We start from the raw sequence: 18,006 nt of genomic DNA, 5'->3' as shown, positions 1-18,006 counted from the left end.
GCTTTGATCATGCTGAATGTAGTGGCCTGGTTAAAGATAACTGAGGAAGGACTGATAAGGGTGATGCTTCTCATGCTCTTTTGTCAAAATTATGTCGTATAAACAACGCGTTCAGAGTTTGGGCTTGTAACAAAAAAGATGAATGGGGTCTAAAGTGGAGTGCTTTTGATCAAGACCTGGAGTCCTTTCTTCTGGATATTGAGAATGGTGGTGACACCATTAACTACGAGTTATGTCATAAAAAGCTGATGGAATTCTCTATTGCCGCGGGCACTTATTGGCGTCAACGTACCAAATTGAAATGGAACTGTGAGGGTGACACGTGCACTAAATATTTTTTCAATTGGGTTAAAGGACGATCTGGTGCTAATCTTATATTGGGTATTAAGAAGGAGTCTAATGAATGGACTTTTGATATGAAGGAAATTGGTGGATTGTTTAATACATACTTCTCTAATATCTTTAAGCCTGATGTTGGGTCTGAGTGTTTTGAAGGTTACATAAATAATTACGGTTATTTATTTGATAATCTTAAGCGTAAAGTGGGTATGGAGGAGAGAGCCAAGTTGGGCCGCTTATACTAAAAAAATGAAGTTCGTCAGGCTGTGTTTCAATTGGGTCCCCTAAAATCTCCGGGTCCTGACGGGATTCCTGCGGCCTTCTACCAGAAGTATTGGTCTATTGTCAAGAATGATGTTATTAGCGGAGCTCTCAATATTCTCAATTCGGGTACTGTTCTTAAGGATTTTAATAAAACCTTTATTGTCCTTATTCCAAAAAATGATTGCCCTGAGAGAGTTGGGGATTTTCGGCCGATTAGCCTATGCAATGTTATTATGAAAATTGTCACAAAGTGCATAGCTAATAGATTGAAAGGGGTTATGGATGATATGGTCAGTCCATTTCAAAGTGCCTTTGTTCCTAATAGAAGTATTGCGAATAATATTGTTGTTGCCCAAGAAATTATTCACGCCATCAATCATAGGAGTTATGGTAAGAAGGGTATGATGGCATTAAAGGCTGATATGAGTAAAGCATATGATAGACTGAACTGGAATTATATAAGAGGGGTGCTTTCTTACTTGAATTTGCCAGACTCTATGGTTCATCTCATTATGAGTACTATTGAAACTGTCTCCTATGAAATCCTTATTAATGGTGCTCCTATGGAAATTGTTGAACCTTGCTGTGGGATTCGGCAAGGTGATCCTTTATCCCCCTATATCTTCGCGCTGTGTACGGAAGTTCTCTCCCAAATGATTCTCTATGCCCAGGATTGCAATCTCATTAAGGGTATTAAGATTTGTAAAAACGGTCCGGAAATCTCCCACCTTTTGTTTGCAGATGATTCACTCTTCTTTATACGTGGTGACTATGAGAATATGGACTTTCTTATGAACCTTATTGTTGAATATTGTGCTGCCTCTGGACAATGCCTTAATAAAGATAAGTCCTCTATTCTTTTCAGTCCAAATTGCTCACTCATGATGGTCAAAAAGTGCTTGACTGACTTTATACTTGCTCCTAAGCATGATCTTGGTAACTATCTTGGCTTACCAACGAGTATTGGGTCTTCTAAGAGGGAGCTTTTTAAATTTCTTGTCGAAAAAACTAAGCGAAGGCTATCCTCCTGGAATAATATTCTTCTTTCTTCGGCTGGTAAATTGACTCTTATTCGTTCTGTTCTCTCTTCACTATCCCTTTTCTCTCTATCGGTATTTCGCATACCGGTAAGTGTAACATCAAAACTTCAGTCTTTGATGGTGCATTTTTGGTGGAGTGGAACTAGAACTAATAAGTCTATTCATTGGTGTAGTAAAGAATTTCTTAGTAGGCCTGTGGGAGAAGGGGGCCTTGGTCTTCGCAATATTGGTTGCTTTAATCAAGCTCTCCTTGCTAAATCTGCTTGGAGAATCTTATGTGATCCGGGTAGTCTTATCAGTATGGTGATTGGTCCCAAGCTTGGTATCCAAGATGATATTTTATTCCAGAATCGTTGGAAGGCTCCCAATGCGTCGTCATGGGCTCTCAAAAGCCTTGTCTGAGGTTCCGATCTTATCTACAATAACATAGCTTGGTCAATTGGATCCTCATCTCGACTTAATGCTTGGAAGAGTAAATGGATAGAGGGTTGTAGTCTTCATGATCTTTGCGGGGATTCTTTTGACGTTCCTATTGGCTCCACGCTCTTGGTAGGTGACCTTTATGATAATCACAGAAGATGGGATCTTTCCTCTCTTGGTTTCGATCCGGGTGAGGAAGTTACAAAGAAAATCCTTGCAACTTATATACCGTGTCAACCCTTGGATGACTCCTTCTATTGGAAATTTTCTAAGCATGGTGTCTACACTGTCAAGACGGGTTACTATGTTGCTAAGGCCTTATCTGATGGACCTACCACGGGTGCTGATCGCTCTAGAATGCCTCCTACCATTGTGGCCTTCTGCAAATCAAAGCTGTGGAAGTTACCTATCTCTAACAAACTAAGGGTGTTTCTATGGAAATTTATGGCTAATGCCCTCCCCGTGGGATCTGAATTTCTCAAACGCAAGATGAGTTGGCGCTCCTCTTGTACTCTCTGCGATGGCTTACCTACTTGCGTAGAATCTATCTCTCACCTTTTCAGAGATTGTAGCTTTGCTAAAGCTCTTTGGTTTGGCTGCCCTTTAGGAATTAGAATCACTGGGGGGGTGGATATTGATGTCAGGATTTGGGTCATAAACTGGGTCAAGTATTTCTTAATAGGCCCAGATCCTACCTCCCTCCTTTTTCCTCTTATCGCTACCCTTTGGAGAATTTGGTGTTGTAGGAATGATATGGTCTTCAGGAGTCGTCGCTCCTGGCCTATGGGTGCCCTCAATTCTATCATTGGTGACATTGAGTGTATGAATGAGGTTGTGTGCAATAAGGGTGCTTGCCTCCTTCAAGCGTCTTTGTTGGACTTCTCTTCTGATTTTGAACTAGCAAAGAGAATTAGGAACTCATTTCCCTATTGGATTGTTGGGGGACCTATGTGCGGAAATGTTTGTACTGTTAAGTGTGATGCTGCTTGGAGGGCTGATAGAAGTTCTGGCATGGGGTGGTGCTTGTTGGACGGTGATGGGTTTTTAAGGAATTTTGCGCATGCTCGCTCGTTTGCCTCCTCTGCCCTGCAAGCTGAAGGTCAGGCTGCAATCCACGCGCTAAAATGGGCCTTGGAGGAAGGGTGTCTTCACGTTAGACTGGTTACGGATTGTCTTGTCTTGGTTTTGCAGGTGGCCGGGGCGGATAAGCCTATTGCGTCTATCACTTGCATTATCCAGGATATTAAGTCTATTGCGTCTCGTTTTCACTGTTGCTCTCTTAGCTTTTGTCCTAGGGGAGTGAATAGGATAGCTCATAATCTTGCCCAGGAAGCTTTATTGTAAGCTATGCTATTTGTTGCTGTCAAAAAAAAAAAAAAAAATCAATAGAATGAAGCGAGTGTGAAAGTATATAGACTGGTGTAAATTAAGCATGCAAGCCATCTTATTAATCATAAATACTATCCTACAACCAGTTGTATAGTAGCATTGTACAACCGTCTCAAAGTTGTTGAGCTATTTTACAAGTTATTGAGCTATTTTACAAATTTATTGAGCTCAATAATTATTCTGTTAAGCTCAGTAACTTTGTATCATAACTCGATAATTTTGTTAGTAGAGCTCAATAACTTTATAACAAAGCTCAACTACATTGAATAAGTTGTATAAGCCGTATGTACAACCAGTTGTATAATACATTAACTGCTTATTAATAGTGACTGACCATATTATTCGATCTTGATTAGTTGAAAATTATAAGTAACCATTTGGAGGATACAACATACAACCCGACATCATTCCGCTCAAACTCATCAAACTTCTGATTCTCATCATACCCATTGATGATTAAGACAATTAGCAATAAATTCATATGATTGAAAATCTTCTCACATTATAACGGGAATAACCATTTTTTTTTGTCGTTCACTTTTTACACGTACTAACAAATCGTATTCTTCGTAGGTCTGTGGCATCTTAGCCACCTTGAGATTCTTATTAGAATAATTAACTCAACTATGAAACATTTGTAAAAGAACCAAGAAATTCGAATGAAAAAAAGTTTATGATATATCGATGTTTTTGAGGATTTTTGACAATAGTTTTGTTAAGCAATGAAGGTAAGCGTCCTTACTAACCAACCTTAGTTATTGAATAAAAACATCTTTGATAGATGGGCTGTATATAAGCATTAAATTTTATTAAAATTCTCTTATGTTTTCCATGTAAATTGGAATCTTAATTGTTATTTACAATAAGTATTAAGTTAGATTCTCTTGAAAGTTTAAATTAGCATTTAATTAGTATAATACTCGTAAGTGTTAAGTTAGATTCTCTTGAAAGTTTAAATTAGCTTTAATTACCAGGAAAATTTAATGCTTATATACAGCCCTATGGGCTGTATCTATCAAAACCGTATAATTAATAAGATATTGAACAAAAACATCTTTTTATTTTCAAACTTGAAGAATCACATTTCCATTACAAGCCAACACACAATTGCAAGTACAATTCAAACTTATTTTAACAGATTTTTTGGTAAATTAAACAAAAGCATAAATGCAAGTCCAAATTATACATTTCTCGTCTTAATTAATTTGATTGTAGATGTTCCCTTAATCTTCAGCTTTATCAGTTCATAGCACCTCAGTTCATAGATTAGCACCTCTGCATGTGAAACAAAAACCACTGGTACATTATTATAAACCAATCAATAATACTTAAATCGGTTTTTCTATTGTATACTCTCACAGTTCACATTAAAAACCCATATAAGCAAATATTTACTACATTATATGAAATCATCTTGAGATTTTTTTTTTCATTTAGGTTTTAATCTGTGTCCTAAGAACACACGTTAGAAAAACCTGTTAGTCCGTTACCCTACATTTTAACTCGTACCATATAAAATATAGAATACATAAGGTATTTATGAATTAAATAGAGTACTCCCTATGTCCAAGAACATAAACGGTAAACAAATAACTGAGACAGACAGAATATAATATAAACATAATTAAAAAAATCATACTGTGAAATGCTTTTCACCATCCTTGCTATGCTCAGTAGATTTCTTAGCATGAGTAATAACCACACGTTCCTTAATCTTCCTATTAATAACAATAGTCTCAGTTTCTTCATCACAACTAATCCTTTCGCCGCCGTGTAGCCTTTGAGCACCCTGAGCAAACCATTGGGTTAGCCTGTGCCCGGATTTAGGCTCTTTCGGCTGCTGGTTATTTTTTGGCTCGGGCGTTCCTGAACGTCCGAGCCAAAAAGGCACATGGTGCCTCTTCTCTGGTGACTTAGTTTGATCACAATTTGTGTTATCAACTTGGGTAGGCTTGCACATTTGCATTTTTATTAAATTTATTAAATTTAATTATGGAAAAATGTATAAATTTGTGTGTTAGGAAATGAATTCAACATGGTTTTATATAGTGAAATGATTGTTAGTGGGTATTTTTGCTTTGGGATTAAATATTTGGTTTTAAATTTGCTTTTTAGATTGGTCTATGGTATTGATTCTTGCATGGCAAAGTTTTTGGACCATGCTGTTTTTTTCTAATTTTAAATATTATCATAAATTATACTCCTTAATACGTGCATCTTTGTAAAAATTCGACACAATTTTTATTTCGACTATTCTAGAAAAATAATAATGTCTCATAAAAAATATGGAATCAAAGAACACAACAATCGTAAACCGAAATTCATAAAATACACGTAGAAATTGAAATACAAATTTGTACTCTAACTAGCTAACTAATTAACATGATATGGTTTTTACCTTAATTTTATATTTCTTAATTTTACCACTTGACGTAACTCTTATTCTCGTTTCTAATATTATGGTAACGACGTGAAAAATAAGCAAATGCTAGTGCCCAACAAATACGGGGGCTAATCACATGGTCGAATCATTAACTTTCAACTAAGATTGGTGATTAAGACAATTAGCAATAAATTCATATGATTGATTGATCCATAATACGGAGTAATAAGTTGATTGGAATTGTTTAATACGTAATCCACGGCATTATGTCAATCGTTTTAACAAATTTTCTATTATGGAGATTTTTGATTAAATTAAACTGATCAAATTCATTTAATAATATGCCATAGAAATGTAAATGATCTCAAACTTAGTTTTCCGACATTGACCTAAAAACATTAACGAAATCGATGCCATGCATGATATTTCATACTCCTACTAATAAGCAAATTAATAAATGTTTTTAATCAAAGGTATACTAGCTACTTAATCGACTTGGTGGGTGTTAGATCATGCAAACGGATTTGGGCCGAGATAGTCCACTTTAAAAGTTTGAGATTCCATTCTAAAACCAATTGACAATAGAGAGAATAACCCTTAACTTATAATGATAAACTCTCTCCTATTTTATTAATTAACTAGATTTAATTCCCGTGCGATGTACGGGCCTAAAGTAATATCATCTCTTACTTCAAGTATTTGTAAAACTTTTCCGTTAGTTTTTTTCTAAAAATCTTAAAAAAAAAACTAAGACTGAAAAGAAATAAATAAGAACAATGAAATTACGCACTAAATTCTCATCATTTGGACTTAAATAACTAAAATATACAGAGTAAGTAAAAAATAACGTGATGTCTTACTCTCTTCAAACTCAATTTCGTGATTTTGCTATAGTCAATTTTAATCATTTTCATGGCAAATAATAGTTAATCTGACATGCTTTGTTTGCAAGCTATCATGAAATTTAGCCAAATAGCCAGTAATACTCGTCAAACGTATTACGTATGTATCGCCATAGCGGTCGTGAGTTTTTACATTATTTAAATATTATAATGTAATTTCGTTTTACATAACTAAACTCTTAGCGATTGTTTGTTTAGTTTGGGTTAAAAAAGCACTATATATATTCATATGCAGGAGTAGTAGGGTAGTTCTAGGATTTGTTACGGAGTAGAATTTAAAGCAATTTCATGATATACAAACGTCAATCCCAGATCAAATTCTATTGAGTTAAGGGATATGCTACGGATAATAATAAAAAATTTCAGGAATATTAGTGTTTTGCGAAAGTTGGAGTCTATATAATCGCTCCTTTTATTAATATAGATAGATGTCTCTCCTATTTTATTAATGTCAAACTCTCAACATGTGAGTTAATATTGGTTTCTTCACAGTCGCCCTTATTTTAAGGACATGGCTTTTATTTAAAACCGTTTTAATTTAAAGAATACATTATACATATAACAATTAACAAATATTATTATTTTAGTAACTAGTGTAGATCCCGCGCAAATGCGCGGTAAATATAGGCCTTTTAATTTTTAGTGTATTAGTTATAGATTTTTCATTTATATCTCACGACTTTTTATAAAAAATAACTAATATTAAAATTAATCAATAGAATTGAATAATTACATAAATTGTGTTTTTAATGAAAATATTTTAACTACATCATATTATTTTAAAAAAAATTCTTTTTTCGTCACGAAGTTAATAATAGGAGATACAATTTTTATGTATAGATTATTTTAAATGGAAAATTAGTTTAATAAATGAAAATCTAATTTATTTCCATATATAAGTTTGAGCACTTTGAAGGAAAAACTTTGGAAAAGTTGTATTCTCTTAGTATATAGGAGGATTTATACTTTTTAAATTTGCACCTCATTAATATTTATCAGTTCACTCCATTGTATTTTGATATGAAACAAAAAAATTAAAATGGAAAACTAATAAAAAAAATTATTTAAGTTGTGAATTTTTTTTAAAGAATGTTTTTTTGTCACGAAGCTAATAGTAAGCATGTGTCAAGTTAATCTCTACAGTAATAATTATTGCATTAATGAAAAATTTAGCAACTTATACTTTATAGTTTAATATCAATTTTATTTTATTTTAATGAATAAATCATAATTATGAATTTATTTTAAAAATTAGAGTTTATTTATAAGAATATATTTATTGAAAAGATGATAATGTATTGAAAGAAAATTGTATTTATTACCTTATTTAGCTAGATGCTTTTTGGAGGGAAAACTAAAAGAATTTTTATTTACTGAAAACTAAAAGAATTTTTATTCTCTTAGTAGTAGGGGGGATTATCTTGTAAAATCGTTGCAAAAGGTATAAGTTATGACTGTATAAGTATATAACAATTTCTAATTCTTTTTATGTCTCATTTAAAAAGGTAATAATTAATAATTTCTCTTTATAATATGGGACTAGCTAGGATAGTACAACATATACGAGGAGTCCCGAATAACCATATTTAATCTACATCCGAATAAAGGATATAGATTTGTCTTGCAACTCAAACTGACCTCATCCAATCTCATCCTACCTGAATGTTTATTGTCAAATTTATCCCAAATTAACTCAACTACAATACATTCGAAATTGACTCAAACTGAAATGATCCTACGTGCCCGGAATACTTGAAAACCAAAATTGTTCGGATCTAAACTCACCCCATCCGTATCTTAGCCGATTAACTCATTCACTAGGACCACTCTATTAATGTAACAATGATAAATTGTATATTACACACAATATTACAAACAGTAATATATCAGTCTTACACGATACAACAAATCTATTTTAAAACAACAATATTCCTCTTAACCATAAAACATATCACCTATGATGAAAATTTGAAATGAATTGCTAAAATTCATTCACTTTGGCTCGTTTGATAAAATGATAGTAATATATTATAACCAACTCTAAAATAATCCTCTCTTATAATTAATGTCTAAAAAAACAAACGGTAATTACGTAAAGAATTCAAGAAGCAAATAACACACTTTTCAAGCAAAACAACCAATTCATGGATTATACCACCAGTTGTATCGCTTGTACGGTGTAGAATCCGAGCTTTGTAATAAAGAATCCGAGATTTAGTTTAAAGAATACAAACTTTATTAGATAGTATCTGATTTCCTCTATTTACACAATAAAAATATAACTTTGAATACCTTAATTATACCCAGTAAGTTTTATTTATAACCGTTGTAAGTTGTAATAAAGGGGTGGAAAGCACCATCATCCTCAAAAAAGAGGTTAGTTTGGAGGAATATATTTCTCCGTTATAAATTATTTTTATTTACAACCGATATAAATAAGAATTTGTCAATTATATCATGCACATATACAACGGGATATATAATACTATTTGTGCAAAACAAGGAACAAACCATATCAGTCTCCTCCACACACTCAAAAACAAAACAACTCTTTCTACTCCTCCATTAACAAACATTAAATGCACTCTTCTCCCTCTTCCATGGCTTCCCTTGAACTTAGAGCCCTAGATCCAATTTCCTCTACCTAGGGTTCCTTAATTAATCAAAGTCAATCTAATTAACTAACTAACAAACATTCAAACATTCTCAATCTCCTTAATTTTCTACTTAATTTACCAAATCTTCAACTTTTTTCCTTCAATTATGAACTAAAAAAGGGGTAAGAATGGGGTGTATATGTGCTAAACCATCTACTATTGATGATGATAATAAAGATTTAGGGAAAATTGATAATGTTAGGGTTAATAATAATAATAATAGTTTTAATTATGTGAACAATTGTGTTAATAATGGTGTTACTGTTAGTAGTAATGGTAATGGTAATGGTAATGGTAATGGTAATGGTAATGGTAATGATGAGAAGGTAATGTTGATTGAAAAGGAGGGGAAAAGAGGGGAATTAGGGTTTGGTGATGGGAGTAATTTGGGGAAGAAGAGAATTGAGGGATCAGTGAGGGTTAGAGTGGAGAACCCGGTGTCGGGACCGATATCGAAGGCGGTTGAAGGGGAAATGGTGGCGGCTGGTTGGCCTACTTGGCTTGTTGCTGTTGCTGGGGAGGCTATTAAAGGTTGGGTGCCTAGACGTGCTGATTCTTTTGAGAAGCTTGATAAGGTAGTTAGTTTGTTAGTTTATGAGGTTGATTATGATGGAATAATGCGAAATGAGTTACTAAATTGTCGGTTTTTTTTATGTAATTATGTTCGTCTTTGAGGCATTGGGGTAATGTTGTTGTATACGGAGTTTGTTATTTTATTATGTGAGATCTTTGGGAAGCTAATTTCTTATTTACGCGCTGATTATGATGGAATAATGCAAAATGACTTACTAAATTGTCGGTTATGTGATTCAATATTTCAATTGTTGATGTATGACTGTGTATGTTTGACTCTCTGGAATGGAAGTCTTTGAGGTGATGGGGTAATGCTATTTGATAATGTGAAGTATTTAGAAAGGTATTGTCTCATTTATGAGTTGATTATGGTGGAGTAACGCAAAATGGGTTGTTAAAATGTCGGTTTTTGGTTGCAAGAATTGATGCAAAGTAGGACTTGACTGTGTATATTCGACTCCCTAGATGGTAGTCGTTGAGGCAATTGGTTAATGTTGTTGTCATTGTTGTTTATGCAATTGTTGATGTAATCGTAGGGATTTGACCCTGTATGGTTGACTCCTTGGATGGGAGTCGTTGTGGTGTTGGGGTAATGTTGTATATGTTTATATTGTCGTGGAGTAACGCAAAATGACTTACTAAATTGTCGGCCATAGGGACTTGACCGTGTATATTTGACCCCCTAGATTGGAGTTGTTGAGGCACTGGGGTGGTTGCTATTTTTTGGCCAAACTTTGTTGACGTCAACTGAATTGCATTGTGTTGAATTAGCAAGAATCTTTTACTTAGTCAATTGAATTTTATTATAGTGTGTAGAGATTAATAGTTATGGTGTATAAAATGTGAGTAGTCTTGTGCTGGAAGCTGAGTAGTTGACGAGCTAAAATCGAATTATTTTTAGCGAGTAGATAATTTTAGAGTAGTTACGCTGAATAAAATGTGTTTTTCTACTGTAAATATGAAGTTGAAGATTAATATGACAATGTACCATATAAGGAGTGGATAATGTGACAATCAAGAAATGTTCTTGAGTAGCTTTGAAGAATTTGAATGTTTTGTTTTTCTGCTGAATTGTCGACCATCCTTGTTGTGTACTAACGCAACAATCATAGTTATCTGGCCGCTGTTTGCTAGATTGTTTAAGCCTAGTGTGATCTGTGACTCTACGTATCCACTTGAACTATGAAGACTTGTTTGTGCTTGGCTGTTGTTAGCCTCTAATCAAACCATTTCTTTTCAGATCGGACAGGGGACTTATAGTAATGTCTATAGAGCTCATGATCTTGAACAAAAGAAAGTTGTTGCATTGAAGAAAGTAAGATTTGACAGCTTGGAGCCTGAAAGTGTTCGGTTCATGGCTAGGGAGATTCATATCCTTCGCAGGCTAGACCATCCTAATGTAATTAAATTGGAGGGTCTTGTTACTTCAAAGATGTCATGCAGCTTATACCTTGTCTTTGAATATATGGAGCATGATCTTGCAGGACTAGCATCACGCCCAGCTGTTAAATTCACTGAACCACAGGTATATACTCGTACAGTTGTACTTTCTCACTTCTCTTTCATGCAACTTTTCTGTACAGTCAGCTGAAACTATTAAATCGAAAGGGTTATCTCAAAATTTGATATGTTGAAATTTGAATATACTTCCTCCTCAGCGCTTTGCCTTAAGCATGTATATATTTGCATAGGTTAACTGATCCCAGATAATTTTGCCAGTATTTTCTGTGTTTATATCTTCCCCAACCTCTAATCAGCCAACTCCGAATCATTTTGCAACTAAGGATTTGTTGCTGTTGTTGTATATCTTTGGGCAGGTTAAGTGCTATATGCAGCAGCTCTTGCGTGGACTGGATCATTGTCATCGTAGGGGAATTTTACATCGTGATATAAAGGGATCTAATCTTTTAATTGATAACAATGGGGTACTGAAAATTGCAGACTTTGGGCTGGCGAGCTTCTATGATCCTCACCAAAACCAGCCACTCACGAGCAGGGTTGTTACTCTATGGTATCGGCCTCCAGAGCTTCTACTAGGTGCAACATTTTATGGTAGAGCTGTGGACTTGTGGAGTACTGGTTGCATACTGGCCGAACTCTATGCTGGCAAACCAATAATGCCTGGAAGAACGGAGGTACTAGGCTTATTTTATTTTCCTTGTTGTAAACCTTACTGTCTTGGACTTGAGAAATAGATTGCACAATTTTCCAACAATGTTGTTTTAGTTGTTCTATAAACAACTCCTTTTTTCTAGGCGGGTGGGAACAATGGAAGGGGTTCTTGAATGTATTTTGGTTTCAGGAGATTTGTACACATTGCGCTTCAAGACTAAATAATGTGAAAGATGATGAATGGAATCATATATTTTTCAAAATCAAGACATGAATCATACCCTTTGCATATTGTCACCTCTCTACTAAGCAGGTTTCTGTTTTATGACTTGCAAGTCTTGCAAATTTGCAATGTAATTGTGAGCCTATTAGCGGGCAGTGGTGGCATTATATGGAGAAGCTAGTTCACTCAAAGATTAAAAATGATAAAATGTGAATGAGTGTTTTGTTTGTCTATTTCCAAATGAAATCTTAATCTGTTACCCCGACTCGAACATACCCAAGGTGTTTCTTGTCATCCTGGACACTTGCCAACACTACACAACATTAAATTCAAGCATTATTCAAAGTTTGACACTCAAACACATATCCGCATTTGGCACTTGCAGCAGTGACATAGTTAACTCAAGACCCTTCTTACATTGATTTTATTGTTCGAATGCATGTGAATTCAGAGAAGTAGAACTGTGGATGTAAGTGCTAGAACTGTGGATGTAAGTGCATGATGATGCTATAGTTGTTATTAAGTTGGATAGCCTAGGACTCTCCAAGTGTATAATTTCAATTGGTATGTGACATCTGTGAAGTTTTTCCATTTTCCATGGAGCACATTGACGGGATCCTTTGATTCAATGAGGGTAATAATTTTTAATGTGTTGTCCATGGAGTGTTGTTCAGGGGAAGGTGTAGTTCACTCTTATAGATGTGAAGTTACTAGGACTCAAGGAGGCAGCTATTGATTTTATCTTTTTGACAGCATTCATAAAAAAATTGACACTAGATTTGCTTACTTAAATAGTTAGTTGCTGAGACTATGACAACTCTTCATTCTCTGTTAGCCGTCAGGAGACATCAGCATCACCCTTCATATTGTGGATTTGCTCTGTTCTCATATTTATTGCCTCCCAAGTGTATTACTACATGGCATAACAAGCATGTTACAAGCTTATTATTATGCTTTGTAGGTGGAACAATTACATAAAATTTTCAAGCTTTGTGGGTCCCCTTCTGAAGAATATTGGAGAAAATCTAAGCTACCTCACGCGACAATTTTTAAACCCCAACAACCGTACATCCGCTGTGTCACAGACACATTCAAAGAATTTCCTGCTCCAGCGTTAACTCTTTTGGAGAGTCTTCTTTCAATTGACCCTGCAGACCGCGGATCTGCTTCTTCAGCCCTCAAAAACGAGGTGAGAGTTCTTTGAGTGACTGTATTTGAAATTCTCATGCTTTCAAGTTTTGAAAAATTAATTGTTGATTCTTAAGTACTAGCTCTCTTTATTTATTTCTCATAGTGTATATTAACCCATTTATCTAAAACATTTAGTAATATTTTCTACTAAAACATATTTGTTTATATAGGAGTATAGGACTCTAGGATTCACTCAGAAAACTGCGGATTTTTCTGTTATAATGGGTTTCAAGGCTTGTAGGAAAGTACATGTATTGGACTTGAGAAATTAATTTTGGAATTGTATGAGGGTGGGATGATTGTCAACTCTTTAAGTTTTCTATGATTTTCAAAATGTTTTGCCTGTTTTATGTCTTGTATTTGTTCTTTGAAGAAGTATTGCTTCAGGTCGAGATGTGTCTTGCATTTTATATGCGAATTTTTTTGTTTTTCTCCAGTTCTTTACCACAAAACCACTTCCGTGTGATCCATCCAGTTTGCCAAAGTATCCCCCTAGTAAAGAGCTCGATGCTAAAATGAGGGATGAAGAGGCTAGAAGGTGCGCTTCTATCTAGTTTGCTGTCCTTATGTTTTCTGTTCAACTTACCTAATTACATAATTTGTCATGTCTTGTTGTATAGATAATAAGCAATCTGAAAGCTTTCATAGTGTCTTCAATTTCGATTTTTATTGCTCGTCCGCTTGAAATTAGTCTTGTTTCAAGTCGATGATGTGAAGATCAGTCATGGCATACACATTCCCTCATCTACTAAAAATAGAGGTGTTTAAGAATATGAAAACAGAGGAAGTTGCACTTGCATGATTATGGAGTTATCACCCCTCACCACCACCACACACACAAACAATAACGAAGCATGCTAATCTTGCTCACTGTCCACATAGGCAAGGAGCCGCGCGAAGTAAAGGCCATCAGGCTGATCCGGAAAAGAAGGTTACAAGAGAGTCTCGAGCCATCCCTGCACCAGATGCCAATGCAGAATTAGTTGTGTCGATGCAGGTAATTTATCTATGTTAGGTCTGCACTTTCTTCTGGGATTTTAGTTTCTGCCTTTTGTTATTAGGTGTTTTTAAGTGGAGTAGTGATCCGTGAATTCGTGATTATGTTTTGTGACTGACATGGTCATAGCTGATTTTTCTTTATTAAACAGCTGTCTATTACTAATTTTACTAGGTCATCTGCATTGTAGAGATTTTCCTCCCTTTTCCGTGAATTGCAGTAAACATTGTTTTGGTCTACTTTTTGTCTGATGCTAATCTAATGTTACATTTCCGATGGAGCCTAGAGCCCTAGACTGAATACTCTTTGGTGTTTTAATATGATCAAATAAAGCAAAATGGCTCGTTATCATCAGTCATCACTTAACTGCGTGCCTTTTGCAATTATGCAATTTGTTTTATGGTCATGTGGGACTCTCTGTTTCTAATACTGTAGTAAGGCTATGCATGTCTCACTCTCGAAACCCCGCCATTGGTTCGAGTCTTAGAGGCACTAGGGCAACAGTACAATTGTTTTTGTAGTTGTAGCTGACTTGCTATCGATGCTAATCTTTTTCCCAAGAATCTTAGACTAATAGCCCATTTGCATTAGTAGCAATTTACTTATCCTTTAATGATGCTGAAAAATCTCAGACCTGTGGAGAATGGGGTTGTATGTGTGCAGTTTTCATTTGCTTGACTTGGATAATGTATCCTAATATCTGGGTTATGTATCTCATATAGCCTTGAATGTTCTTTCTCCTTGTCTTGAACTGCGTTTCTGAAATAACGGATGTATTTGTTTCCAGAAAAGGCAAGCTCAATTTAGTTCAAAGAGCCGAAGTGAAAAGTTTAACAATCACCAGGAAGAGGTTGCTTCTGGCTTTCCAATTGAACCTCGTAGGGCATCTCACGCAACAGAAGAATCTGTTACGAACAGGCATGCCCACTATCACAAGCAAGATTCACATTCAGGGCCACTTGTTCACCAAGCGGCATGGGCAAAGGCTGGGAAGAAATTGGAGGATGATCCTAAGTTGTCACACGGTGCTAATTTATCTGCCATGGCTGGTTCTCTGGCGCCAAGAAGAAGCTTGATATCTGAAGATAAGCGAAAAAGAACGGGCTCTTTCCACGCTGATGCGTCGAAGCTGATTGTGCGGTTTCCTGGATCTTTCAAAGAAGCATCAGAGTCAAGGCGAGATCAAGTAGATCACATGCAATCTTTTGCAAATCCTTCGCAAAATGAAGCAAGAAACAGCCGTAAAGATCCAGTTCTTGTAAGCCCTCTTTATTTTTCTTTTTTTTCCCCCAACCTTTCTTATCTTACACTAACTGGATCTTTATAAATCATACGTACTGTAGTAAGGTTGCGCACATTTCCCCCTTACCTCGTCTTCGGTAGGAACCTTTGGCTTTGGAGCACTGGATAATGTTATTTTTGAATAGTACAAATAACTAACCTGAAGGACCAAATATTCTTATGCTGGTTTTTCGAAAAGATTTCTTAAAATATGCGCGGTGGCAGAAGAGGGTGGGGAGTTTCTTAATGAGCACTTGCCTTGTGTGACTTGCCTCTACTAGAATACAACAACAACATTACCCCAGTGCCTCAATGGCTCCCGCAAATTGCGGGGTAAGGGGGTAAGGGGGGGAGGGTCGGATGTACGCAGCCTTACCCTTGTGTTAGCAATACAAAGAGGCTGTTTCCGAATGACCTAAGATGAAAATTGCGTCGAGAACTGCATCGAAGGACCGCTACTTCATAAAAGAAAGAAGCGCAACCACTTTAGTGAACCATTTTGATTTATTCCATTATAATCCATAACCAACGAGTAATGAATCTTTGCCTCTACTAGAATATTGACTAGAAATGCTGTGCTGTTTTTTTCATTCCGGTAAAATGAAGCACCAGCTAAACTGAGAGTCTTTTCCTTGCCTTATATTGTTTCCAAATGATGAACTTGTGATCGCGATATTTCATTATGCTAGCAAAATGTTCGTTTTGAAGCAATCAAAAATAATTAAAAACTGAATTTTATGGTGGTTCATTGAAGGAAAAAAAAAAGAAAGAAATGTACTCCTGATAATCAATGGTTATATGCCAAAGCTACTATCAAGAGGTGGTTGTCATAAATTTACTAGCTTTCGAGGCTTGATTTATTCTCAAAGAATTTACGCTAATAAGCATTGTCGCAAGTCAAAAGGCACAATTATTTGTTATATCGTTGACCTCGTTTCTGAATTTTCTGAAGTGACATTGTGGTATATTTTCCTGCAGCTTGGGTATGGATCAAAGGGCAACCAAATTCACTATTCAGGACCTCTTATAAACCCATCAGAAAATATGGATGAGATGATGAAAGATCACGATCGTCAAATCCAAGAAGCTGTCAGGCGAGCACGTATCGATAAAGCCAGAATAAGAAAGTCACAGGCTCAAACAAATCAACTTTCAGTGACATCATTATTTGTTAGTAGCCGAATAGAGGTAAATAGGTAAAATATCGATATAAAAGCTGGAGAAATTTTGCCTTGCAGTGGCAATGCTGCAGATAAGCTGAAATCCGTCCCAATTCTTTTTGGAAAAAAAATTGGTTTTATCATGTACAGGTGGTTTTTGGCAAGACAAGAAGGCGAGAGGTGATTCTATTCACGGTCTCCAAGTAATTCACAATTTTATCGAGTTTCAGCCAGTCGGCCACTGTTACAGGCCTTGTAGAGATAATTTTTGGTGCATATATGTTACACGGCAGTAATTGATGTAATTCGATATGTTACCTTGTGCTGGGTTAAGTTTCATCAGGGCAAGGGCTAACAAATGATGTTATTTTGTTGTGTAACTTACGCTACGGTAGGAAGCCTTTTTCCCTCTTCAATAAAACTAGTTCAAATCTGGCAATGGTAAATCATGTACCTAGTAAAATTTTGGTATAACTAGTTGATTATATTTGTATAATTAGATTTTCGAGCAAGATGTGACTCGAATGTTTAAACTGTTGTAATGACTATTTTTTTTGTGATTTTTTGGTTTGTGAAATAACCATGCAATGTAAAGTTTTGGGTGCAATTCGTTCAGAATCGGGAGTCATCTCGAAAGTAACTTAATATTAGTCAGAGTGAACTGAAACTCTCACTATCTTGCACGACCCAACATTTCAACACTTTATTTTCAGCGAAAGATGTGAGAGTAACAATGCTCGACACTCGGAGCATTCGACACTTCAATGAGGGTTACTTCGATTTGTCATTTCATTTGATTTTCAGTTTCTAATATTAATTTACAAAATAATAATATCCTAAATAGATTCATCACCGATGATTAAATCATGTTTTACGTACCTAAATCAAAGTGTCTTTTAAGAGTAGTTATTTTGTTTATCTCGTCTATATTACTTGACCTGTTTTAAATTCGAGACGGATATAATGTCTTAAATAAGAATTTGTTGTTAACTAATAAGGACGAGAATAATTGATTGGTTGGCAATGTGCAATGTTTGACATAGGAAGGTCAAACATGAAAGAAAGGCAAAAGGAT

At 35.4% G+C, this 18,006-nt stretch overlaps 1 protein-coding gene and 1 long non-coding RNA gene across 2 annotated transcripts; one reads left to right on the top strand and one right to left on the bottom strand.

Moving 5' to 3' along the window:
- Positions 1 to 4,492: 4,492 nt before the first annotated feature.
- Positions 4,493 to 5,524, bottom strand: LOC141655794 (uncharacterized). The gene is made up of 2 exons (XR_012548184.1): positions 5,092 to 5,524; positions 4,493 to 4,727 (listed from the first exon to the last, which is right to left on the bottom strand). It is a non-coding gene; the product is annotated as an uncharacterized LOC141655794 (long non-coding RNA).
- A 3,708-nt stretch (positions 5,525 to 9,232) lies between these two features.
- LOC141656386 (putative serine/threonine-protein kinase At1g54610) lies at positions 9,233 to 17,547 on the top strand. The gene is made up of 8 exons (XM_074463255.1): positions 9,233 to 9,969; positions 11,208 to 11,492; positions 11,785 to 12,102; positions 13,264 to 13,491; positions 13,931 to 14,031; positions 14,376 to 14,490; positions 15,278 to 15,748; positions 16,750 to 17,547. Exons 1-8 carry the CDS (start codon positions 9,523 to 9,525, stop codon positions 16,969 to 16,971), a joined length of 2,187 nt encoding a protein of 728 aa, XP_074319356.1. The 5' UTR covers positions 9,233 to 9,522; the 3' UTR covers positions 16,972 to 17,547.
- The last annotated feature ends 459 nt before the right edge of the window (positions 17,548 to 18,006 follow it).

This window comes from Silene latifolia, chromosome 5 (assembly GCF_048544455.1).
Source record: "Silene latifolia isolate original U9 population chromosome 5, ASM4854445v1, whole genome shotgun sequence".
NCBI classification, from domain to species: Eukaryota; Viridiplantae; Streptophyta; class Magnoliopsida; order Caryophyllales; family Caryophyllaceae; genus Silene; species Silene latifolia.
Note: the sequence above shows the minus strand (reverse complement) of the source record. Positions and strands in the feature narration are given on the sequence as shown.

Bases quoted from the DNA above. Each gene is read 5' to 3' on its own strand.
- LOC141656386 (XM_074463255.1), top strand. From the start codon at position 9,523: ATGGGGTGTATATGTGCTAAACCATCTACTATTGATGATGATAATAAA. The intron at 9,970-11,207 runs GTAGTTAGTTTG...ATTTCTTTTCAG, and splicing joins CTTTTGAGAAGCTTGATAAG to ATCGGACAGGGGACTTATAG. The intron at 13,492-13,930 runs GTGAGAGTTCTT...GTTTTTCTCCAG, and splicing joins CTTCAGCCCTCAAAAACGAG to TTCTTTACCACAAAACCACT.